Source organism: Lutra lutra, chromosome 8 (assembly GCF_902655055.1).
Source record: "Lutra lutra chromosome 8, mLutLut1.2, whole genome shotgun sequence".
NCBI classification, from domain to species: domain Eukaryota; kingdom Metazoa; phylum Chordata; class Mammalia; order Carnivora; family Mustelidae; genus Lutra; species Lutra lutra.
Window position 1 is genome coordinate 127,003,793 of NC_062285.1, and position 26,041 is coordinate 127,029,833.

Here is a 26,041-nt window from a genome sequence, read left to right on the forward strand (position 1 = left end):
TTTTTTAGAATATCAGAATCCTTTTATAAAATGTGGTTTTCCATTGGAACTCTAATAGACAAAATAGGAAATTGAGCTTGTCTAGTTGGCATGAGGTCACATGGGCCCTGAGTGCTGCCTGATGAACCTTTCTCCTTCAGCAGCTATTAGACCTATCTCAAGAACCCTTAGGGCCCCAAGGGACATAGTTTAAAGTTTTTTATTTGAGTGATATCAATGACAAAAGTTATAAGAAACTTAATCCTCTTTGGTTACTGTATGCATACAACTCTGAATTTGATTTTAGGTGTCATAGGTCATTTGACTATCTTTCTGACTGAGGTACACTTAGTATATTATATATAATATTGATTTTCAAATGTATTAAAAGTGAAATATTCCCCACTTTATGTAACTTGCCAGAGAGAAATAATTTGATTCTGTATTGCCTCATGAAACTGTAGACTCTTCAGAGAAGACCACTTTATTCATTATCTTACTCCCATTACCTTGATCATAAGTAAGTAAGTGAATAGTCCTGAAGTTTTGAATCAACAAATAAGAAATTTAAGTCTATTCTTAGCATTTTAAATCTAAAAAAAAAAAAAAAAATTAAAGCTTTAGAAAAAAAATTAGCCACTTCATGTTCTCTCTTTTTGTTCAGGATGTACATTTTCGGTGGATGGGTTCCACATAAGGGGGAGAATATTGAGACTTCACCTCATGATTGTGAATGGAGATGTACTAGTTCATTTTCTTACCTAAATCTCGGTGAGTCTTTTAAGAGTTACTTACCGAGATAAAACTTATTAATAAAAGAATTGTTGTTATTTTGTTGTTTAAGAACACTATTGTAGTCATGGATATTTCTATCTTCTAGATACAGCAGAGTGGACCACCCTAGTATCAGATTCTCAGGAAGATAAAAAAAATTCAAGGCCAAGACCAAGAGCTGGACACTGTGCTGTTGCAATTGGCACTCGATTATATTTTTGGAGTGGAAGAGATGGCTACAAAAAAGCACTGAATAGTCAAGTTTGCTGCAAGGATCTTTGGTATCTTGATACTGGTAGGTAAGAGTATTCAACAAATATTTTTCCTTCAGGTAAATAAATACTTGAGCCCTACCTGTCTCTTGAGATTTAGTTTAAATGCCACTGCCTCTCTTTTCCATAATTAAAAAGGAATGGAAGAAATATTGTATGTAGATATTTCCTACTCCAAGAGAATTCCCTTTTTTTTTCCCAGGAGAGTTTCTTAATGTCCCTTTCCTTGAGTATAGACTGGATTTAGTGACTCCCTTCCAAACCACAGAATATGGAAAAGGACCAGTAGTAGCATAACAGTAGACAAACCTGGAAAATACCATCTTAATCAAATACTTGATTTGATAATCAAAAATAATAATCAAATATTTGATTGATAATCAAAAATCAAATGTTTTCCTAGCGAGAACTCCCACCCCCCCACACACCTTTCTTTGTTAACATTAAACAGGCATCTGTACTTTGTTAAATTTCACTGTATAATGCTGAAAGAAGACAGAGTGTTCAAATAATTGTAACATCTACATTACAGGTTATGTTTAGATGTAGAACTAGCACTAATGATAGTCATGTTGAATCATTTAGCCCTGCTTCTCGTATGATGGGATAAGAAGAAACTTTACCTGTGTTACTGCAAAATCCATAACCTCATTCTGAGAAATTACCAACAAACCCAAAATGAGGGACATCCTAGACATTCTATATGAATAGCGCTCTTCAAAAACTTCAAAGTGGTGGAAAACAAGGAAAGCGAGGGTTCAGTTAAGGCTCAGTCAGTTAGTTAAGTGCCTGCCTTTGGCTCAGGTCATGATCTCAGGGTCCTGGGATTCAGCCCTGCTTTGGGCTCCCTGCTTCTCCCTCTCCCTCTGTGATCTCTCACTTTTGCTGTCTCTCAAATAAATGAATAAAATCTTTTAAAAAAACAAAAAACAAGGAAAGTGAGAAATAGTCACAAATTAGAGGAGACTAAGGAGACATGAAGACTAAATATGAGGTGGTACCCTAGATTGGATGGAACACACACACACACACTAGTTGGAAAACTGGTGATATCTGAGTAGTCTGTAGTTTAGTTAATAGTATTATTCCAGTGTTAATTTCTTAGTTTTAACAAATATGTTAGCATTAAGGGAAACAGTAAGGAGTATATGGGAACTCTGTGTTTTTTTCTGTAAATCTAAAAGTATTCCAAAATAAAGGATTTTTTAAAAAAGATTTATTTTTAGAGAGAGAGAGAGAGAGACTGCATAGAAAACATGGGAGGGGGGCAGGCAGAGGGAGAGGGAAAGAATCCCAAGCAGTCTCCCAGCTAAGCATGGAGCCTGAGGTAGGGCTAAGTCCCACGACTCTAAGATCATGATCTGAGCCAATATCAAGAGTCAGATGCCCAACCAACTGAGCCACCCAGGTGCCCCTGAAAAGATTTTTACAAAAGTAGTTAAACACTAAAAATTTTAAAATACGGAACTCATCCATTTTTTTCAATAAATACTTATTGATTGACACATGTCTATCAGGAATTTTTCTAGGTTGTTTTATATGCTGAGAAGTGAAATGTTACAGCAGTGAAAGGGACTGATACGATAATGTCCCTGATATCAAATAACTTATATTCTTGGAAAGTATGAGGGCAGCAGGATGACAGGCACTAATCAGACAAATTAACAAAATAAGTTCCGTTTCTGGTAAGCGTGTGAAGATAGTAACATAGACCACTGGGATAGTAGATGGGGTACTGTTATAGGTACCACTAACTTCAGGTTGGGTAGTTAGAAAAGTATGAGACAGCATTTGGGATATAATCCAAATGGAGAGAAGATGCTATCCATGGGAAAGGCTAGGGGATAAACACTATAGCAAGGGTGAACAGCAAGTACAAGGGCCCTGAGATAGGAACACTTGGTACATTTGGGAACAGATTTGAGCTGAGTGGAAGAGGACAGTGTAGGAATGGAGGTTAGGGAAGTGACAGCAGGACAGATCATGTAAGGCCTCGCACAGCATGGTAAAGTTTAGGTTGTTTATAAAGTACAATAGTAGTTTACTTACTAGTTGGAAGGAGAGATGTGTCGCGATCTGATGTATGTTTTGGAATGGGCACTGCATTTGTTTGGAAAATAAATTGTAGGTGAGCAAAAGTGCACACAGGGAGACCAGTTAGAAGTCTTTCACAGGAGTCTGAGAAGTCTTAAGACTACAGTGGTGCCAGTGGAGATGGGGAGGATATGGATATGGATATGTTTTGGAGTTCTTATTGACAGAATGGCTGATGAATTGGGTGTGGCATGTGGCATAAAGAGGGGAATGGAGGATGAAGTTTTTAGCTTGAATAACTTGGTGGTATTTCCATTTACTGGGTTGGGGAAGACTGAGGAGAATACCAGTTTGTGGAGAAAATTAAGTTTCATTTAGACTATGCTAAGTTTGAAATAAGGAGATGAAATATGTAGTTGATGAATAAAGAAATCTGGAGGTCAGTCAAGAAATCAAATCTGGAGATGTAATGTATGTTGCTACATGAGAAAAGCAGATTCTAAAACATGCCTATGATTCCAGTTTCTTTTAAGCATATAAACAGAAAAATCTGGAAGTATACATTGTGTACCAAAATGTTATCTAAAAGGTGATATTCAGCATTTTCTGAAAGGTTTTTCTCTCATCTTTATTTTCTACAGAAGCATGTATTGCTTTGGTAATATAGTAATAGTTTACTTTTAAAATTAAGATAATTGGAAAATAAATGGAACAACTAAGTTAGAGACTAAATATTTTCTGTGGAAGAAGCACATACTAGTAAGCAGGAAAGAAATACAGAAAATCCAACTTACTGATGCATCTTCGAAATTGGGAGTTGTTGCCTGAAGTCCAAGGATAAACTTTAGTCTCTGAGATTGGAAGAAAAATATGTGTGTATAGGTTTTTCTTGGCCGAATACATCACTTTCAACAGATTATCTAAGGGATCTATGACTAAGGGATCTGGCCAGTTTTTCCATAAACCTTTTCTTTAGACATGAATAGCTATCTAAAAGTAATCGTGGCCACTATCATAAGGTCCAAGTTTAGACTTTGCTTCTCCTCTTGATAAATTGGCATGAATTTGGGGGATTGGGGAAATGAGGGCTCTTCATCTTGCCTGTTTTCACTTTTAGTTAATCTTTGTGAATTTGTTAATATTTAAAAGAGTGGTTAATTCCATGAAGCTTTTTAATGCAAAATAGCAGTCCTTTGCTCCAACCTTCCTCTCATTTTCCTTGCTTCACAATCATCTGCTTTCAACTCTGTTAAACAATTCTTTTGGTATTTACTTCCATATTTCCATATAACACAAATATATTGTTACTTTGATTTTTTTCAGTTTAGGCATAAAATGCTCACTTTCTACTCTGGAAATTAAGGATTTAATCTCTTCTTCCCATCATTCCTCGCCTCTCTCCTATATGCCTTTCCTACCCCCATTCTCTCAATATGGTTATACCATAATTTTGTTAGATGAGTATTCATTGTTTACATTTTGACCACATAAGCACTGTTTGCAGGTGAGCCATGTAGAATATTGTTATACTTTTCTTGCACAATTTTTTATTTGCCATGGATTAATAATTGTTACTTTTGTTTGTTTTAGATTTGTATGTATTTACCACTAATTCAATCCATACTCTGTTATTTGTTTAAATCTTCTCTCACTATGGTTAGATGCATCAGATATTCTATCAAATTTCATCGTCTTGAAGAAATTTCTCCTGCTCCAATCTGGGATGGTTGTCCTCCACAAATCGAGCCCAGCTATCATCTTGGCGTCTCCCTTCATCATCTTCCTGGGGATATCTTTTGCCTCTCACCTGTGCCGGATTCCCTGTTTCCTGGATTCCATATTTTTTCCCTTTCTTAGTTTACTTTTTCATTTTTTATGGAACACATCCCAGGAAAAGGGTGCATAGGTGATAAATTTATTTTGAGATTTCGCATTGTTTGGAAGTATGTTCAGTCTTTCTTCCACTTAATTGGCTATTTGCATGATAATAGAATTCTACACAGGAAGTCATTACCCTTCAAAATTTTGAAAGCATTGTTACACTGTATTCAAGCTTCTATGTTTTTGTTGAGAAACCCAAACCATTTCTTATTTTTGTTCTTTTTAAATGTGACCTTTCCCCTCACCCTTGATAGCTTTCAGGGTTTTTTTGTCCCTACTATTCTTAAATTTCATGGTGATTTTTTTTTTGTCCCTACTATTCTTAAATTTCATGGTCATGTTCTTAAATTTCATTGTGCTATTTTTAACCCATTGTGTTGAGTACTTATTGGGCCCTTTCAGTTTGGAAACTCATGTTCTTCAGTTCTGGGTATTTTCTTGATTTATTTCATTGATTTGTACCCTTCTGTTTTCTCTCTTTTCTCTACATGTGACTTCTATTATGTGGGTGGTGTACCTCTTGGACTTGTCTTCTTATTATTTCCTTGTATATGTTGTCTTACTTTAAGAAATTTAAATAAACCGGATTGTGAATAGGATTATGGAGAAATCTACATGGGGAATAGTTGGAGGAACTAGGTTTACTTACCCTCTAAAACACAGTCATCAAATTTTTCTCTAATGGGCTAGATAGTGAATATTTTAGGCTTTGTAGGCTGTATGGTCTCTATTACAATGATGCAATTCTGCTGCTGTAGAAAAAGGAATGATAACTAATACATAAACAAATGAGCATCACTGTGTTTCAATAAAACTTTATTTACAAAAACACACCATAAGCCAGCCAGTTTGATGACCCCTTCTCTAAAAAATACAAAAAGACAGATAATAGACTTGTTCAATATCTATAAGGATTCTATATAAGGATTAAATTATAGCTTACAGATGTCAACTCACTAGAAGAAAAAAATTTCTTATATAACTGTCTAAAGATGGAATGTACTCCTTTAGGAATTCTGAGTTCTCTGAATTGGTAGGTAAACAAAAAGAGGACAAGGATAAAGTAGAAATAATCTCAGATTCTTTTTCCCGGCTCTAAAACTCTATGATTGTTATTTGTTTTGGAAATGTTGGTAATATTTTATACCAAAGTAGTTACTTGTTTGGGGTAGTACAAGTTTTGATAAGAGGGTATTAACTTCAAGAAGTTGTGATTTTCCAAAATACGTCCAAATCATCTTAGCGAACACTAACACTATTTCTGACTTGTATACTATTGGCTGAAAATTGCCTCATTAAAATTCTAAAAAACTTACAAAGAAGGTAAAATAATGTAGCTATAACTATAAAATACTTGCTTCCCCCGCCCTCCTTGTACTTCTATGATTAAACATTTCTTTCTGATTCTGATGACGCAAATAGCTTGGAGCCGGATTGTTTTGTGTGTAGAGCTATTTGTATAAGGAACTAACTAAATAAATAGAATCAGAACCCCAAACTGTTTTCATTTGACCTAGGATAGCTATGTTTATCTGAGTAAATTTTCTCCTTCTTGTTAGACAGTTGAAATACTCATTGCTAATGTTTTCAGAGCCCTAGACCCACACAAACTATGTAGGCAAAATATTGATACGTTGGAAACATCAACGTATAAACGTCAATATTGTTCTTTAGAGAAACCTCCGGCACCATCACAAGTACAGCTGATCAAGGCCACTACCAACTCTTTCCATGTCAAATGGGATGAAGTGCCCACAGTTGAGGGCTATCTTTTGCAGCTGAATACAGACTTACCCTACCAAGCTGCGTCATCAGATTCTACAGCAACACCAAATATGCAAGGTAACATAATTTTCACCTGAAAGCATCCATGCTCATTTGCTTTTTTAAAAAGTTACTGTGGGAAAACCAGTGATTATGGCTTAGTTTTAAAAAATTTTTATGATGTTTCCTGCCTGGTTAATCAAGTATGTTGCGTTTCAACTCTGAAACTTGCCTGTCTTATCATTAAGCTGTGGTAGAATGCATAGATGTGTGGGATACAATGTTTTGTTTTTCTGCAGTTCATTCTGATGTACTTTCTTAATTTGACTTGATACTTCAGGAGATGGTTTTATTTAGCACATAAATATTTCAGCTTTTTTCAAAAGTATTTTTGTACAGTAACAGGCACTTAGAAACATTTTTAATTTTACATGTTCTTTTAGAAAGGATTTTAGTCAACTATTAAGCAAACTATTAAGAAAATAGATAAATTTTGATAAAGATACTTTTTAACCTTTAATACATAACTTCCAGAAATACTTGATTATATTTTATTGAAGCTAATTCAGAGCATGTCAGTCTGAACTTTCTTATTCCTACAGGAGTCAGAATGGACCCTCACAGACAAGGCAGTAATAGCACCATTCCTAACAGTGTAAGTTAAAAAAAAAAAAAAATTTATGATGACAAATGAATGTTTAAGGTTAGAGTCTCAATTTTTATTCATATTTTTAGCATATTACCCTAGGACAGAGGTTCTCAACCCTGGCTGCATATTAGAATCACCTCTGAGATTAAAAATCAATCATACACAGAATCCCAGCCTTTTCCCAGATTTAGTGAAGCAGAATCTTTAGGATGTCCTCCATGTTATTTTTTATGTTCCACAAGTAAGTGAAACCACATGATAATTGACTTTCTCTGCCTGACTTATTTCACTCAGCATAATCTCCAGTCCCTTCCATGTTGATGCAAAGTTTGGGTATTCATCCTTTCTGATGGCTGAGTAATATTCCATTGTGTATATATATATATATATATATATATGGACTACATCTTTATCTATTCATCTGTTGAAGGACATCTTGGCTCTTTCCATGGTTTGGCTATTGTGGACATTAAGGAGGGCATGTATTACATTGAGCACCGGGTGTTGTACATAAACAGTGAATCTTGGAACACTGTATCAAAAACTAATGATGTATTTTATGATGACTAACATAACACAATTTAAAAAAAAAACACTTTAGGATGATGCCCAGTTAACTGTGGTTTTAAGGAACACTCCATAGATCATTATGACAGTAGCCTAGGTTAAGAATTCCTAACCAAGAAATTGAAGTCTCCCCTCACTACACATAGCTTCAGAGGCTAATCCCTTAGAGTTTATACTTACAGTATCTTGAAATCTATCTTTTTGACATTTCTAAATGTCACACACACTCATTTTAAATTTCAACCAATACTTCGAAAATGGATGTGAAATATATTTCTTTACTATGTACTTTGCCGACCAAAGAATATGAGTTGCTAAATTGAGCACTGATGTTTGTGAGGTTCCTTCTTGTTTATGAAGGGCTTCACAATAGATATTTGTAGAGACTAATGAGTAAGATTACTAGGGTTTACCCTGGTTTTATATGGCAAACTTCTGTCTAAATATACAGTAGATTGTTTTCAAGGAAAATGATGTAGGCATAAGCGCATGCATTCTGAACATGGCTGTATGATGGACAAATATCTTTAGGGCCATAAGAAGTTGCAATTGACTATAGAGGTATAATTAACAATCAAGATGGAGACAGAAAAGTAACAAAAAACAGGTGAGTAAAAAGAGGCAGCAATATTGGGGTTTTTGAATGAAGCCACATCACTTTTATGGTGCAGTAGACCCATAAGTATTGCTATGTAGTAGTAACTGATACTCACAATGATCTGAATTATCAAAAAGTCTAAATATATTCATTATAGTATGTATAAGAAGACAGAAACAGACTTAGAAAGATTCCTATCTAAAATGTTTAATAGTAAAGAATATTGATACATGTATGTGTTAAATCTTGATCTCTCTTTGGAAAACTCAGTCATACAGAGTAATTCATTTGCTTGAACTGAGATTTTATTTTTAGGAGTCATCAAATCTTTAATATCCATATTGACCTTGTTAAGAAAATTTGACAAAAATGTTAAACTTGGTAGCTTTGGCGTTGTCTCCTGTGTTACATACGTATTTACTTGAATACTACTACCACTTATAAAATGTTGTGTTTTTTTTTCCCTCAGAATATACCCTCCCATTCCCCTTCCAAACCTGGTCTATTCAGAATGGAGATTAAGTGAAGAAATTGTTTTCTTAAACTACTGTAAAATTTAAAGAATAATCCTGTACAAATTAAGAATATAATTTAAACTGTTTTATATCTTGGTAAATTTATTTTCAAAAGCATTTAAGTTGTAAATTATTTTGGTTATTTTTTACATGTATTATTATTAATTGAACATTGCTTCCTACAATAAACTATTTTATTTCTTATAGATCAGTGATACAATGAACAGTACAAAAACTGAATATACAGCTATGAAAGGAACTTCTGTGAAAAACAGACCAGATCTCAAAGCATCAACTGATTCTAATGCTACTTTACATTCATCTTTGGCAACTAATGCTTCTAATCATAATAGTTGTGTCGTGGATATGCTAAGGAAAAACGAAGGTATAAAGATGGCATTTTAAATAAACCTTTTTAGGGACGCCTGGGTGACTCAGTTGGTTGGACGACTGCCTTCGGCTCAGGTCATGATCCCGGAGTCCCGGGATCCAGTCCCGCATCGGGCTCCCAGCTCCATGGGGAGTCTGCTTCTCCCTCTGACCTTCTCCTCGCTCATGCTCTCTCTCACTGTCTCTCTCTCAAATAAATAAATAAAATCTTTAAAAAAAAAATAAATAAAAAATAAATAAATAAACCTTTTTACAATAGTAGGGAATTTTGACTTTGGAAAAGTAAATGTTCTATGGTTTTGATCCATTTTCAAAATAATAATAAGCTTTCCATATTGACTCTAGTTGGAGATACCAAGATACTAAGGAACTACTTACCTGAATAGTAATGCTTAGTTATGAGCTACAAAATTCAGATGAGGCAAGCTCTTATATGACATTTGAGGTTGGCCAGTATTGCATTGTCCCTTTCCCATTACTGTATTTTCTTAGCACTTAGAACTATCTGAAATTATTTGTTTTGGGCAGAGATTTTCTTGTTCATTTCTATTTCCTCAGCACCTGAATCCATGCCTGGTTAATAGTAGTCACTTAGTAAATATTTGTTTAGCAAGTAACTGGATTATCCTCAGAAAGAGTTCATTTATGAGAACTGTTGATTACATTCATGGGACAGCTTGTAATTCGGTGAACTTTGTAATGTAAAGTGAGTTCATTTGAATATTTTCATGCCATTTGAGATACATTAAGCATTGTGCCTTATTTAAATATCTAAAATTATTTTATAAATCTCATTCTGATATGTCTGTGACATAGACACACGTGACTGTATTTTTAATTTGAAAACATCGTGACAGCTGATAAAAATCTAAATCCTCTTTCATAATGCAAACTTAACAGTATGAGTATTATTTTTATTTCCATTTTTCTTCATGAGTCCATGATAGATAAAGTATTCAAGGAAAATAATTTGCTGTCATTTTTCCTCCTTTCATTATGTGTGGAAAAAGAGAACACTTTTGTTTTCTTGATTTTCTGACGGAATGATTTGATCAAAATTATAAAAGCCTGGTCCTGGGCTGCAGCTTATATTTCTGTCTTCTTTTTTTTTTTTTAAGATTTTATTTATTTGTCACAGAGAGAAAGAGAGAGAGAGCACAAGCAGGGGAATAGCAGGCAAGGGGGTTAGGGAGAAGGATAGCTTCCGCTGAGCAGGAAGCCTGATGAGGGATTCAGTCCTAGGACCCTGGGATCCTGACCTGAGCAGAAGGCAGATGTTTAACCAACTGAGCCACCCAACCACCCCTATTTTTCTTATTTTCTATTTTCTTACAGTGATTTTCTATATCTGTCTTATAAAGAAGTTTATATTCTTAGAAAACAAGAGCTTTGAGATTTCAGATGCAATCTAAATCCTACACTGTAAGGCAGTTTGGATAAAATTAGTACTAGGCAAATTGGAAAACCATAGTGGTTGTACAATGACTGTATCTGGCAGACATTCAAATATATGAATGAATGGCTACCCAATGTCAGGACTTTTTCTCTGTAGGTTAGAGTAGCTGGTATGTTTCAAAAGTGGGAAGAGTGACATGATTAGTTGTTGTTGTTCTTGTTATTGTTCTTATTGTTTGAAAAGAACACTCTGGGGACGCCTGGGTGGCTCAGTTGGTTGGACGACTGCCTTCGGCTCGGGTCATGATCCCGGGGTCCCGGAATCGATTCCCGCATCTGGCTCCCAGCTCCACAGGGAGTCTGCTTCTCCCTCTGACCTTCTCCTTGCTCATGCTCTCTTTCACTGCCTCTCTCTCAAATAAATAAATAAAATCTTTGGAAGGCAGCTATGCTCACCACTATATCACCAACGCGTAAATAAAATCTTTAAAAAAAAAGAAAGAAAGAAAGAAAAAGAAAAGAACACTCTGGCATCACCATCAGAACTATAGTAGGAAATGATTGGGAGGCCCGATAGGGTGTTCTTTTAGGACTACAAGAGACACAGAGACTAAAGCAGTGGAGAGGAGAGAATATATCATTTCTCAGACTTTTTTAGCCTTGGAAACTAGTTGGGTATGAGAAATAAAAACGAGTTGACCATGACTCCTAGTTTTTTGGGTTGGAAATTCAATGGATGATGATACTCTTTATCAAGATAAGAAATACAAGAGCAAGGACAGACTTGGGGAAAAGATAAGTTCAACTTCGAATTTAGTGTTTTTGAGGCACTGAAGAACATATTGGTAAAGATTTCTAATGGTCAGTTGGATACTTAGGTGTAGAATTTAGGTAGTAGTTTTTAGCTGGAAGTAAAACTTAGAAGTTAAGGGTATCTAAAATATAAGCTCCAAGACAAGGGACCTTGTCTGACTTGTTTACTGTGAGATTTCTAGCACCTCCCACAGTGCCCAGGACATAGGTATTTGAGAAATTTATGATTTGTAAATGGTAGTTAAAGCATAGGAAGATATGTAAATGGAGAAAAGGGAAGGCTTGGAACGCCTGCATTTAAAGAGTCATTTTAAGAGAAGAAACCAACTTAAGAGATTGGAAAGCAGTTCCTAAATGGTCAGGAAAAGAACCAGAGATTGGTGTCCTACTTTTTCTGGGCATCACAGTTTGTGACTATATATTTATTGTGTGTGCTTGTCTTTCTCTATCACATGATTATAACTTGATGAGGTATTAACCATGCCTGCTTTGTTTCAGCATTGTAGAAAGAAGCACAATATCTGGTAAATAGCAAATCTCCAGTGTTGTGGAATGAGTAATTATAAATCATAGAAAGAAACAGCTTCAAAAATGAGTATGTGGTCAGCGTTGTTTACATTGCAGAAAGGTCAAGTAAATGGAAATCGAAAGGCATCCTTTAGAAATCATTGATATTTGCCAGAGCCATTTCATTAGAGTAGTGGTCTAGAAACAAGTTTGAGGAGGTCAAGGAAGTAGAGACTTCTCTGAAGGGAATTAGTGAGGGGCTAAGGTAACTGGAGGAGATTTGCAGGGTCAGAGAAGATGCATGCTTGTTTGTTTGAGAGACCTGATAATGTTTATGGACCAATGGCCAAAAACTACTAATGAAAAAGAATCTGAAAACCCTGAAGAGAAAGGAATGATTGATGAAAGAGGTTCCCAAAATGGGAAGGAATGGGACCAAGAGCACAGGAGGATAAATTATCCTTCTTCAGGAGAGAGGTCAGTTCATCCTCTGAAGTGGAAGAGAAGACAGAAAGGATGGGCACAATCACAAACATATTTCTAGTTTAGGGCAGGAGAGGCAGAAAACCAAGGGCATGCATTCCTGATGACTTCTATATTTTTCCCTAAAATGAGAAGCAGGGCATTTGATCTATGATTTAGGAGAGTCCAAGAACAATGATTCAGTGCTTAGAGTAGAAGAAGGAGCTGAGACGTTGGACATCTGCTATCTGTATAGTGCAGTTTATTTTTCTAAACATTTTATGCCTAGTGGTTAATTCATATGAATGACATGTACGGTACTCATGTTTGTATTTTTAAAATTGAAAATAGCAAGAATTGTATGACAAGAACCATAAGACAGCACAATTATTGCAGGAATTATGTTAACAATTGATCTTTTCACTTTAATTTTAGGTCCTCATACTTCAGCAACTATAGGTGTTCTAAGTAGTTGCCTGGACTTAAGAACAGTAATCCCCGAAACTTCTGTATCCAGTTCTGTTTCCAGCGCACAAACTATGGTAACCCAGCAGACCATTAAAACTGAATCATCCAGTACAAATGGGGCAGTTGTTAAAGATGAAACTTCACTAACAACATTCAGTACCAAATCTGAAGGTTTGAAATGTGTTTCACATACTGTATTTTGAACCATTTTTGTATATAAATTCATCAAACTTATTTGTTTAGATGGGAATTGCATTTCATCTTGGATTGAATCATATATAAAGAGATAAAACATTTCAATGAAAATTATTATATACTCTGCTGCCTTCCATAAATATTTAAATCAGCACACACTGAAATACATTCAGAATGTATTTATCCTACTGTGAATATGTTCAGCAGATTTTTTTTCCCCATAGAAAAGATTCATTCTTTAGACTTTGGAGTAACAATTCTCCTAGCTTGATTGATTTCTGATTTTGCAAATTCTCATTTCATTCTTTTGCAATAGGACTTGTGTTTCATCTTTGGTAAACATTCTCTGAAGTTCTAGTTAGTCTTCAAACCCTTGAGAAGTGAACTTTGTGAATTAGTTCGAGTTAGAGGGTCCATATTTCTAATTATTGTGCTTTTCTCCCTCTGGCTCTTTTTTGTATGTTTATAAATTGTATTTTAATGTGTCTGTTTGCCAAGTGATTACGTAAGTCTTATATGATGAATTGTTTGGTTTTTAGTTGATGAAGCATGTGCATTGCCTGCATCTAAGATCAGCCGTGTAGAAGCACATGCTACAGTGATGCCATTTTCTGTAAGTATCTGACCTGAAGATCATACGTGTTTAAAGGTGGGATGCTGAGCAACTTCAGCATAAATTCATGAAAAAATTCTTGGGTGTCCTCTGGTAATGACTTGCCAAAGACTGAAAAATGAAGGCTTGAATAGAAAAAATGTTTACAATATAATGTTAAGTGAAAACTGCATAAAAATTTGTGTGTATATATATAAATACATATATTTTTATATCTATACTATGATCCCAACTTTATTAAAAGATACACACGATACATACATTCTCACTCTCATGTGAGTCCACGCACATCCACACTATAATGCTAGGTGACTTGCTCCAGGCTCTGTGGCCACAGATAACTTTTACTTAATCTCTCTGGGCCTTCAATATTTTTGTATAGTGAAATGTGCTGCTTTTATAATCAGAAATATGAGTGTGTGTATGCATACATGTATATGTAAGTTACATTAATGTCTTAAAGAGTAAAAGGACATATTACAGAATATAAAATTTCAGTGGCTCTATTGCTAGCTATTAATTGGGAGAACAGCAGAATATTGCAGTATTGGGTGGTTAGACATACCTATAGGGTAACCCAATAATCTCTCTGACATTGAGTTGTTTTATGAAAGGCCAAAATTGGTCTGTAGCTTAACTTAAAATGCTAGGTATGTGCCTCACAAATACACCATGATTGTCTTAATGAGGTAAATATAAGGGTAATATATATGTGTGTGTGCATGTGTGTGTATATACTTCTTAATTTATTTTAAAATTATCCGTCATTGCAATTTTATTGCTATGAGCAAGAGTTTTTATTTGACCTAATATTTACCTCTTGGAATCCTTAAGAATTGTCCGTAGTTTTGGTTTTCTTTCAATCATGATTTTATGGATTTTGATCAGATACTTACCTTTATCAGCTTTCACCTTTCCAGAATATTAAGTCCTAAAGTTCTTAGACTCTTCTCAGGGAAGTATTATTAAAGGGAACTTTTTTTCTCCCAAATCTGTTTTGCAACACATCAGCCAGAATGGTATTTGTTATTTCAGTTGGAGCCAGTTGTTTTATAAAAGTTGTTGAAGAGAGTTTTTACAACTTTAAAAATGAAAGCAAGTTTAAAGATACTCCTTTAAAAAAAAAAAAAAAAAAAAAAAAAAAACAAAACCTGAAAGACTTTTTCTAGGTAGCTCACTTTGTCATGTGTGATAGCCTAAATAATAAATAATGTGAATTATAAGCATGTACCTCTGCTGTTATATATTTAAGACAGAAATAAGTAACTGAAATGCACATTTGTTTTGAGCTTCTGGAAACAGTGTCTCATTTATAAAGAAGATGGCTTAAAAAGGTTAGTTCCAGGGATAAGTATAATTCACTTATCACTAAAAATAGCTTAAGGTAGAGGAAGTTTCTTTGTTTTAAAGCAAGGTAAAAAATGTAAAACTGTTTAATCTCCTCTTTAATATATACTAAAGTATATTCAAATTGCATTTTAGTTTTGAACATTTTTTCTCCTTTTAGGTTTGGAGAATCACAGGTATTTAAATCAAGTGCAAAGGTCACTGAATTTCTGCTAGTTGTTTTTGAATCTAGAAATAAGCCAGCTTGGAATGAATTTTTCCTTATTTGCTCCTTTTGGAGCAAGGTATAATGTCACACTAAAGGGATTACATTTTCTGAGAGGGTCTCTGAAATGACAATGTTCTATAAAACAGCTGGCATTTTAACATATCACTGATTGAAAAGCATGCTAACTCTACCTAGGTTGATAGTACAGAGCTACTGACTTGCAGAATGCCTGTCACTCCCTGTGTTTGAATTGGCATCCCTGTTTCACTGTCAGTTGACCTAATCTGTTAAGAGTTTATTTACTTATGAGCTTTTAATGTTGTGGTGTTTACCCATATACCTATTTGTAGATCACTGCATGGATTTATTGAATCTGGAAGTTTCTTAAATGCACAGTAAGAGTCCTGATAATTTTTTCTTTCTCTGAAATTAGAAAGAGACTCCTTCAAATCCAGTGGCCACAATGAAAGCAGGAGAACGACAGTGGTGTGATGTAGGAATTTTTAAAAATAATACAGCTTTGGTGAGCCAGTTTTATTTGCTGCCAAAAGGAAAGCAAAGCATCTCAAAGGTAGCTATTGATATATTTCCTACCCTGTGAGTTATAAATTTCATGAATGAGATCTTTTTTTATAGCCCTGATTCAAGTCACTTGAATACATGAAATTGAGATCTGTCCACAATCTATAATTGAGAGTTCTATCTATATGCCTAATTATCTTGTATTCTTTATTAAGGCACTTTTATGGAATATATCACGAGCAGGTCACTTAAAAAACCTCATACAATCACTGGGCTGGATTTTGAGTCATAAAGAATATGGTCTGGCCACTACAGATAAGGATTTTTTGAAGGATCTCTAATTTTGTTACCTGGTGTGTTTAGAGAATGGAACATTTTTTCTTCCTGAGAACTTTTTCTTTTTTTTTTTAAGATGTATTTTTTATTTCCCATGTGAGTGCGCAAGTCAAGGGAGGGGCAGAGGGAGAGAAGCAGTCTCCACACTGAGCGTGGAGCCTCCATCTCAAGACCTGGAGATCATGACCTGAGCCAGAATCAAGAGTCTAATGCTTAACTGAGCCACTCAGGTGCTCTTTTACTGAGAGCTTTTTTCAATTCTTGATTTTACAACTTAAAAAATTTAAGAGCCCCTGTAGGTTATTGAAATACAGTCTAATTTTTTCTTGATTCTGAAACCCCGTAAAGAAAAACTCATATATATGAATTATGAAATCAGTAACCCTAAGAATTATGAAATCAGTAACAGCTCCAAAGCACATTGAACTGATTTTTTTCTGAAATGGGGAATCTCAGAGAGTGAATTGCCTAGACCTACATAAATGGAGAACTTATCATTTATCATTACATTTATCATTACATTTTAGTTTCTCTGATATCTCTCTTTCATATAGAATTCCTCCCAATTCTTGACAAAAATAGAAATCCTCATTAGTAATTTTTTAGTATTTTACCAATGAAATTTCTGGCAGTAGTTTGATTTCATATATAAGGAAATAACAATATCTAAGGGCCTAGTAACTACCTGTTTTTCCCAAAAGAAAAACAGCATAAAATTTAGAACCAGTAAACTTGGGTTGGAATCCTTAGTTGCGGTACTCAACAGTGTGACCTCAGACAAGTCACCTATTTAACCTCCCAGAGACTCAGTTTCCTCATCTATAAAATAAAAATGACACTGCTCCCTTAAAAATGGGAATGATACATTAGCACTACCTGCTTCACAGTGGTGCAGTGAGAGGGAGAACATGTAAAAACTGTTTGAAATTTGTGAATGTTATGAACTTCCTACCCAGAATATGCAGTTGTTTAACATTTTATTCAGCATCTGCCAAATAGTAATTTTTAAAATGCTCTATACTACATGCTGGTCACTTTTCTTCTGTCAAGCTTGCTTGCCTATATCCAAAGGGTATTGTTCCTGGTTAGACTATTTGAGAATAATTCTTCTGAGATTTCTACTCTAATTGGATACAATTATTTATGTAAAGTGATTGTTACTTTGTTTATAGTGGTTGTCAGGTTTTTCCTACCTTCATATTGTGCAGAACACACATCAATTTCTTTTTATAATCAGTGATTTTTAACTGGAAACAGTACTTTTCCTATGGATAAGAATCACCAATCCATGGGCTTAGCTGCTTTTGTACTGGAAGGTTTATTTCAATACAAGGGAAATAAATGTGAACTAGAACCATAAAACATGATTCATTCTTTAAAAGTTTTCTTGTTGAATGACAAAATGATGAATTGCACCTTTTGACTTTTGCATGTATTACATTTTAGATAGGAAATGCAGACGCACCTGACTACAGTTTACTTAAGAAACAAGATCTGGTTCCAGGCACAGGATACAGATTCAGGGTTGCTGCCATCAATGGTTGTGGAATAGGTCCTTTCAGCAAAATCAGTGAATTTAAAACTTGTATTCCCGGTTTTCCTGGAGCTCCTTCTGCAGTCAGAATTTCAAAGGTGAGATGTCAGGTCAAGGCTTGGTGATTTAGTTATCGAAACTTTATACATGAAGTGAAACTATCAGTTTAGAGTTTCTTGTTAGTATCTGATAAAATGAGAGGTATCTAAAAGGGGTGGGTAAATGTACAACTGAAACTAATGTAATGTGTATGTCAACAGTACTTGAATTAAAAAAAAAATTTTAGGTCTTAAATAAAAGGGGTGGATTATAAGTTTAAAAAATGTTTGCTATTCATTCATAATCTTAAGGACCAAAGTTGAAGCAGAATTACAGCATCCAAATTATAGAGAGTCAGGGAAATCTGGTATTCATCTTAATATTAACTTTGTTCTTATTGTATGGAACCAAAAAGTTTGTGCTGGAGAATTTTAATAGAACACATGAAATTGAATTATATTTTATCCTAAGGTCCTGCCCCTCTTTAGAGAAGAAAAGATCTGCTTTCAGGTAAGAAAAACCCCTTTCTTAGGATGGTACAGGCAGACATTTAAGCCTAGTTATGATATTGAAAAGTGGGCATGAATTAAACATTGTAGATCCAACTAGGTTTTTAAAAATCAATAATAAAAGTTCTAGTACCTAATGCAATTACTTCAGCGGAAAGTATTATTTTGTGTTCTAAAGATAGACTCAACATTATAAGTGATATTAGAGAAAACTCTTTCAGAACCTTTACCTGGTTTTGTTTTGTTTTGTTTTTCTCCTCTCTTCAAGAATGTTGAGGGTATCCATCTCTCCTGGGAACCTCCAACTTCCCCTTCTGGAAATATTTTGGAATATTCAGCCTACTTGGCTATCCGCACAGCACAAATACAAGATAATCCAAGTCAACTTGTGTTTATGAGGATTTATTGTGGTCTTAAGACATCATGTATAGTAACTACCGGGCAGCTTGCAAATGCACATATCGATTATACATCCAGGCCTGCCATTGTGTTCAGGATATCGGCAAAGAATGAAAAGGGATATGGACCAGCTACACAAGTTCGATGGCTTCAAGGTAACAATAAAAAAGCACCTTTAAATTGAATTTTTTTTTTTTTTACTGAAGCTATTGTGATGATTATTTATTAGTAACTGGTTTTGAAGATTTGTCATTTTAAAGAGTATTCTCTGACTGTATTTCTAGCACTTATGAGTTTGAGTTTGTAAGTTGTTCTTAAAATGTATTTGCTCAATTTTAGATCCAAATAAAAATAGAAAAGAAGCAAAGACTCTCTGAAAATTAGTATATGGATTCGTCCTTACAGTTACATAACTGCTTTTTTATAAAGTAAAATAGTAAAGATAAAAGCTAGAAGGCTTTATTACCCCAATATCTTTTCTAAAGGCCATGTAACGCAGTCTTCCTAGAGTTATTGAGATGATTCTAGTAACTGGCTGTTGTACACTGCACTGTCTTATATAGTAAATATTCTCTTCGTTGTCAAGGACCCGTCTTTGACTACTCCCTTTAACTTTATTATTCTAGATGAGCAGCGGTCCTATTAACACCTATCTTCTAGTGAATAACATTTGTGATACTAATTTTGATAGCCGCTATTTGATTCATTTCTTTGTCTACAGTTAGCACAGAGCTTAAGAAATTACAAAAGAAAGAAAGAAAGAGGAGAGTTTAGAAACTCTGATTTTGAATTTTTATTATTTTCCAAGAATCATGGCAAAATACAAAAAGAGTAATGGGTTTTCTTGATTCATACCTGATATATTGGAATACATTTTTGGCCAAAGCACTTAACTTACCCAGTCCTTGGTTTCCTTGTTAATAGAAGACAGAGTTAAAATAATTTACGTTTAAGGTTTCTTTCAGCACTAAAATTTCTGTATTTTCGTCAGAAGCAAAGTATATCTGTGAACATTTTAACATCTGTCTTAATGGCTTTAACTTTGCTTTTGCTGAAATTAAGAAAACCTTCATAATTTAAAATTCAATATCGAAATACATATGTCCTCCTCACTGCAGAAAGAAAGAAGCACCTTAACAGAACACAAGTTTTGAAATAGTGTTTTAAACATTTGTAAGATTTTTGTAAATGCTCTAAATGTTTTATTTTTGCATTGTTTTTACCTCAAAATTGTATAAACTTTTTTACAACTGAAATATAAACATTAGACAGCTCACTCAGGTCCCACTGCAACCTTAAAGATACAGATAGGCATGATGGGTCCTCTGCCACAGGCAGCTTGTTTTGAACCTTTTTGGAATGTCATGGTTCCACTGCCTGTTCAGATCTGGAATGGAAATAGCAATAAATGCAGAAAAGGTAGTTCACACTACGAGCTGCAATACCACGCGGGCCCAGGCCTGTCTTTTTTATACCATGTAACCTTATGCCAGTTCAGGTTGACTGAGTAGCTGTGTCCTCGAGCATCACCTAGAATACTCCCAGGCAAGATGGATTTAATTGTGCAGAATTGATATATATGTATGTTCCAGTTACTAATTTAAAGTGTATAGAATATTTTAATATATAATTTTTGTAAAGAACTGGGATTTTTATACTACAGTATTTGTAATTAATGTGTCTCACTAATTAAGTTTCTCTTGAAGAAAATATGCAAACTGTTAGACACGTAATGAGTGATTTCCAAACTCTAAAGGTAAAATAAATGCACTACTCTGGTGTTGTTAGAATACCTTTTTTGTGGCTGTATGAATCTTTAATCTTTAAATGTGTATTTTACAAACAGTGTTTACAAGGAGCTTCTCTGGTTTGTTATGTCAGCACCTCCCTTGGTGAGAGCTTCATTCTGCATTTGTTAAATTCATATGCTCTGCTTTTAGCATGTGCTTGCTGTTTGCACTAGTGGAATCGTAACTTACCTCATTATTATGTTTGTAATCATTGTATAGCTTCCACGTATGTCTGATATAGGCTAAACAAATACTTAACCAAAGTTAAAATAAATGGTGAGCAATTTTGCACACATTAAATGCTAGGGTTTGTTGTGTATATGTGTGTGTTTAGTTATCCAAAGAGGAATAATGGAAAGTTAGAGTATATGTTTCAAGTCCGGTTATCTTAATGATCTCTTTGCTTTATTAGAAAAAGGTCTCGCTTTTAACTCCTTAGTCTCTGCATTAACAATTTGTGTCTCAAGGCGTTTCGCTTAATGACAAGGACTAAGTTGACTTCAAGCAAAGAATAGAATATTTGAGTGTGCACATTTATACCTATTTAGTATTCGGTTTCGTTTACTTTGCTTACATGCCTCAACTGTGCTGTGAACCTGTGGTTCTAACATACATTTTATTTTCTAGAGAGAAAGGCATTCTTTCTGTTTACCAAGGGATTTGTGAAAATAACAAATGTTTTTACTTTGAGGATCAGCCCAGATTCTGTTATCATTTTTTGGCATTTGTACATTAAGCAGCAGTCACATTTATGGGTGACTAAAAAAATGCCATTGAGAAATCTCTGTGGCTTGACATTAATAGTTAATAATAGATCGTCAAGCTGTGTGTTCATGAATAGAATGGATTAGGGTAAATAACAAGAGAAGTGCATTTAGCTTCCTATGATTTGCACATTTTCTGAGTGAAGATCCCTGAGTAGCAGTGGGCTAGATCATGCTGATACCTCTCATAAGAGGATTTATGCTGAGTTAAATGACTTTCTTTCTTCTCCCTACTGGATAGGTAATTCAGATGTACAAACCTTTGTGCCACAGTCCTCTTCCTGGGCTCTAAAACTTTAGTTCACATGTGTAGTAAAAAGATTTTGATGTTGCATGCTTTTAGAATTATGTTTTCTAAAATATTGTATTGGCTTCATTTTAGTTTAGTAAACTGTTTTGGCAATTTAACTAGAAATAGGGTATCATAAACTCATTTTTATCCACATTAAAAAAAAAACAACAGAAATAATCTGATTGCATGTATGAGGCCCCCTTGCCCTGTAACCCAATTACATAAATACAATCATCTATAAGAAAGTAAAACTGTTGATCCATTATTTCAGACTTGTAGCCTAGCAAGGATTTGTTCTGGTTAGAGAGACGGTCTACTATAAATGAAGGTATTTTTATTTTTAAAAATTGCAGCACTTGTAGCATAAAATTAATTTGTAACATTGGCTATGAAGAGATAATTAGTATTTAAAGTTATTGTCGTAATCTGACCATGAATGAAATAGGTTGCAAAATAGACTTGGTCTTTGACTGCTTAAGGTATAAGTGATGGTCAAGTTTTCCAGGACTGATTTTAGGCAGTTTTATGTATTATGTACCAATGATATGTAAAATAAAGCACCTTTTCTATTATAATCAATTACAGGTGTTATTTATTTTGAACTCTATGAGAGAAAAATTAGTGATTGCAGAGTAACTCTGTAGAAATATTGACTTTATATTGTTCACTTAAAATAATATAGGCAGTCTCATAAAGAATAGGTTGTCTCCCAAAATTTGTTTTTAAGTTAGTGGATTGTGTTTGGAATCACGTTCTCATAAAATGTAACCTGTATCTCTCTAACCCTTTTTGTGGCTGAGCTCGTGTGCAAAAAGGCACGTGGCTCCAGGAAATAGATCTAAAGTGTTGCCATCTCTTTTTTGTCCTTTGTTCACTCTTAATCTTTTGTCTTTATGCTTTACACTCATTTTCATTCACAGCAGCCAGACTTCTGTCCTGCTACTCCATCAAAATGGCTCTAGCCAAGGTCCAGGATAACTTCTCATTTCCCACATCTGGTGATGACTCTTGTCCTTCGTAACTCAGCCGCTCCCTGGACACTTGGACATTTTCTTGAGTTCTGTGATACTCCTCGCTCGCTCTTTCCATACCTCCTCCTGTCTGTAATCCCCTTTTCCATTTGCGCCTGCCTCCATTCATTTTTTTTCAAGACTCAGGTCCTTTTTCAGGATTTCAGTATGGAGCCTCTCTTGACATGCCCCATATCCAGGTAGATTTGCCCTCTTCTTCTTGTGCCCCCACTATCCTTTGTCAATCTTCTGTCATAGTAACCTAAAAAACATTGTATCCTTACTCGTTAGCACTGTTATCCCTCTTTGCCAGAATGGTGGTAGGTGTTTGAGGCAGAGACTGGGTCTTTATATTTCTTACATATCGGCCACTTAGCTGTTACTTAAATAGGTTAACACATGGTTAAAGAAAATTGTCATTTTTACATCTCTCCATATTCTCACTCCCCTCTCCCAAGTTGGGGTGAAAAATGGGAGGGAGGCTTTGATAAGGAAAGAGGTTTTAGCAGGTTAGTAAGCCTCTGGGGGAAATACTAACTCTAGCTTTGTCTTATCCTACCCTGCTCTTACTTAGGTTCCTAAGAGAAGTTCTGGGATAAATAAACGATGTGTCACATGTGTCCTGAGCTAAAAGGGATTTAATCTAGGTATGCATAGATCTCAAGTGGAAGTTTTTGATCTAAAAAGATCTGAGCATTTAGTGAGATTCTTGGGATATTGCTGAATTATGATTTTTAACATTGGATGATCCAGAAAATGAGCTAAAAATATTTCCAAACTATTTCCTTGTAGGAAAGCCATGGACAATTGTCTAGTATTAGGGAAAAAAAAACATCCTTAATACTTAAGCACAGGGACTTCTGGAAGACATGGAACATGAGCATTGACACATACCAAGTTAGGCCACTGTTGTCACGTCCGAGTTTATTTCTTACCCACTAGAAAACAATATGACATTGGCACAACTTCCTTCCACATTTCCCAGTTATAATTCAGAGTCCCTGTACTATTTCTCTAACTCAGGAAGACTTTTTTTTTTTTTTTTTTTGGTCATGCCTGGAAAAACATGAACTACACCATTCTGGGGAGAAATAAACTCTATGAACTGAATGGAGAAAGAAAAGGCTATAAAATCCAAGGATACCAGCCTCCTTGTTCCAAATAGATTTCTATATCTTATTAAGTATCTCTTTGCTTCTTTCCTATCCTCTTGAGGAACTAAAATTGAAGAAAAAAAAAAAAAAGAAAGTCCAGTTGTGAGATTGTTAATTTCAGCAAGCTCATCTGAAACTGTTAGGTTCTTTTGTGTATTTAGTATCTTGGAAAAGTTGAATTGGGGGGCCTGGTATTTAAAGGTCATCATATGCACAATCTGACTACCACTCCTGCCAGAGGCTCACATTCAAAGTCTTGAGAATATAGGGCTATGAAGCCTGTGGCCTTAGATAGAAGACTAGGAAGTCATAGGTGTATGGAAGTAACATACACATACACAGGTGTATGGAAGCAACAGAAGGATACACTATTTCCCGATTTGATTTTGCTGGTTCAACAAAAAGTCTTTGCAGGGTATTTAGGAATGTCAGGGTGTTTCCTCCTGAAGATAAAAGCATCAGAAGAATGAGTTAGTGGCATATCAGATACGAAAGGTGTTGCAGAGAAGGAAATGGCCCCCTTCCTACCCACTCCCCCTTCCTGGTCTCCTTAGCACCCACAGATAAGAAGCTAAAGGACCCATCATTCCTCAGCATGAGAACTGAGGAAAGCACGGGAGAACCTGTTCTGTCTGAGCATCCACAGGTTACAAATAAAAGGAGGTGGTATTTGGTTTTGAACGTGGGATAACTCTGTCCACTGGTAAATCATGATCCAGTGGACATCCAGCTCTGACCAAAAGGATTATTCATTTCTTGAGTCCGAGGAGACAGAGTGGAAGTTCCTTAAGAACTTGAGAAGGGTTCCCTCCTAGTTTCTCTGTCTCTTATTGGAGGGGGAGGAAAAAGCGGAATGTATTAATACTGACCATCCGGAATAACAAAGGTGTAGGTGTGCCACTTAGGGCAGCACAGTGTGTGAGACGGTGTCGGCGTTCTGATCCAGAGTCATCCCCCCCACCCCTTCCACCGCCGGGGTAGGGGCGGGAGCTGCAAGACAGTGGAATAGGAGGACCCAGAGCTCTGCCCGTCCCACCTTCACGAAGTCCTCCTGCCACCAGTTGCAGTGTAGCACCCCCTGGTGGCATGTCCCTTCCAGCTTAAATATGGGTGAGATTTAAGGTCTTGTAGTTGCCTGGGACTTTTACAATAGCTACAGCAATGTCTGGAACTTTCTGGGGAGTCGGCACCCCTGTGTTAGACCCAGTTGAGGAGTCTGGACCTGGAGAATACACCTTCGAGTTCCCCATTTCCTGGGAATGGGTTGTGGGCCTCTTGCTGCAAGGCCTATTCTACCTTTTGCAACAACTCCCAACTCCCTCATCCAAGATCATGAATGACTTTAGCTTGCCGTGTTTGGGTAAAGGAGCTGGATCAAATGTTTAAAGATCTTTTTTTCTTTTCTTTTCAAATTTTGAAATTATATACCAAATTAATAGCTATTTTTGAATCAGGAAAAATTACACCTTAACTGTGTCTTATTTAATCTGCACAGTGGCACTGCCAGCAATGACCTTGGCAAAGACAGGATTGCAAAATTGTTATGACATTGGTGTGATCAACCTGACACCTGTTATTGATCGGTGTGGAGAAACAATAAGTACCATGCTCTTTCTGTATTTCTGGATTACCTAGTACATAAATACAGTATTAGAATGTGCCAAAGGGAATCTGCACTTTTGAGAGTCAGAATTCAGTAAAGAGGCATCCATTTATTTTGGGATTTGCATAAGCTATCTTTATTCTCTGCTTTATACAAATGGTTATACACAGTGAACAAAGTAACCAGCTAACCAGAATCAGGCAGGTGACCCTGATTGAACTTGGCAAAGCAGTCCTGTAATACTGCCATCCCGTTGGATCCTGACCTTCGGGTACCTAGTTAACTTCTGTGAGGAATAGCCCATACTCATTCCTCTTTGCCTGTTATCAGGTACTTATTCCCCACCAGTTAAAATAATTAGCGGATTTGCAGTGCACAGCAGCGGCTGAAATATGGGGGAGATGTTCCCTCTCTTGGTTGATGAAATTATGTAGTAAATAATCATATGTCTTTTTTCTTTTAAACTATTTCTTGCAAAATAAATAAAATGATCAGACATGTACTCAACCTTCAGCTTAAGAACTAGAACATTCTCAGATACCCAGAATCCCCCCATTTGTCCTCAATCTACATACCATGTAAGGCAAACATTGTTCTGGATCTTTTGTTAATAATTCCCATGTTTGTATTTATGGTTCTGCCATTTATGTATGTATCC

General features: G+C 35.4%; 1 protein-coding gene across 5 annotated transcripts in view; it reads left to right on the forward strand.

The window, feature by feature from the left end:
- The window catches only part of HCFC2 (host cell factor C2), a 46,523-nt gene that overhangs the window by 12,818 nt on the left and 7,664 nt on the right, over positions 1 to 26,041 (forward strand). For 2 of the 5 annotated variants that reach the window (XM_047739762.1, XM_047739763.1), the window contains exons 6-16: positions 644 to 750; positions 860 to 1,048; positions 6,615 to 6,782; positions 7,307 to 7,359; positions 9,241 to 9,418; positions 13,036 to 13,239; positions 13,803 to 13,876; positions 15,865 to 16,002; positions 17,736 to 17,921; positions 18,334 to 18,372; positions 18,640 to 18,925. In XM_047739762.1, coding sequence (XP_047595718.1) covers positions 644 to 750; positions 860 to 1,048; positions 6,615 to 6,782; positions 7,307 to 7,359; positions 9,241 to 9,418; positions 13,036 to 13,239; positions 13,803 to 13,876; positions 15,865 to 16,002; positions 17,736 to 17,921; positions 18,334 to 18,372; positions 18,640 to 18,925 — 1,622 coding nt within the window. Of the gene's footprint in view, positions 1 to 643; positions 751 to 859; positions 1,049 to 6,614; positions 6,783 to 7,306; positions 7,360 to 9,240; positions 9,419 to 13,035; positions 13,240 to 13,802; positions 13,877 to 15,383; positions 15,400 to 15,864; positions 16,003 to 17,735; positions 17,922 to 18,333; positions 18,373 to 18,639; positions 22,196 to 26,041 lie in introns of those variants that run through there. The other 3 variants (XR_007129240.1, XM_047739764.1, XM_047739765.1) reach the window with 3 other exon arrangements.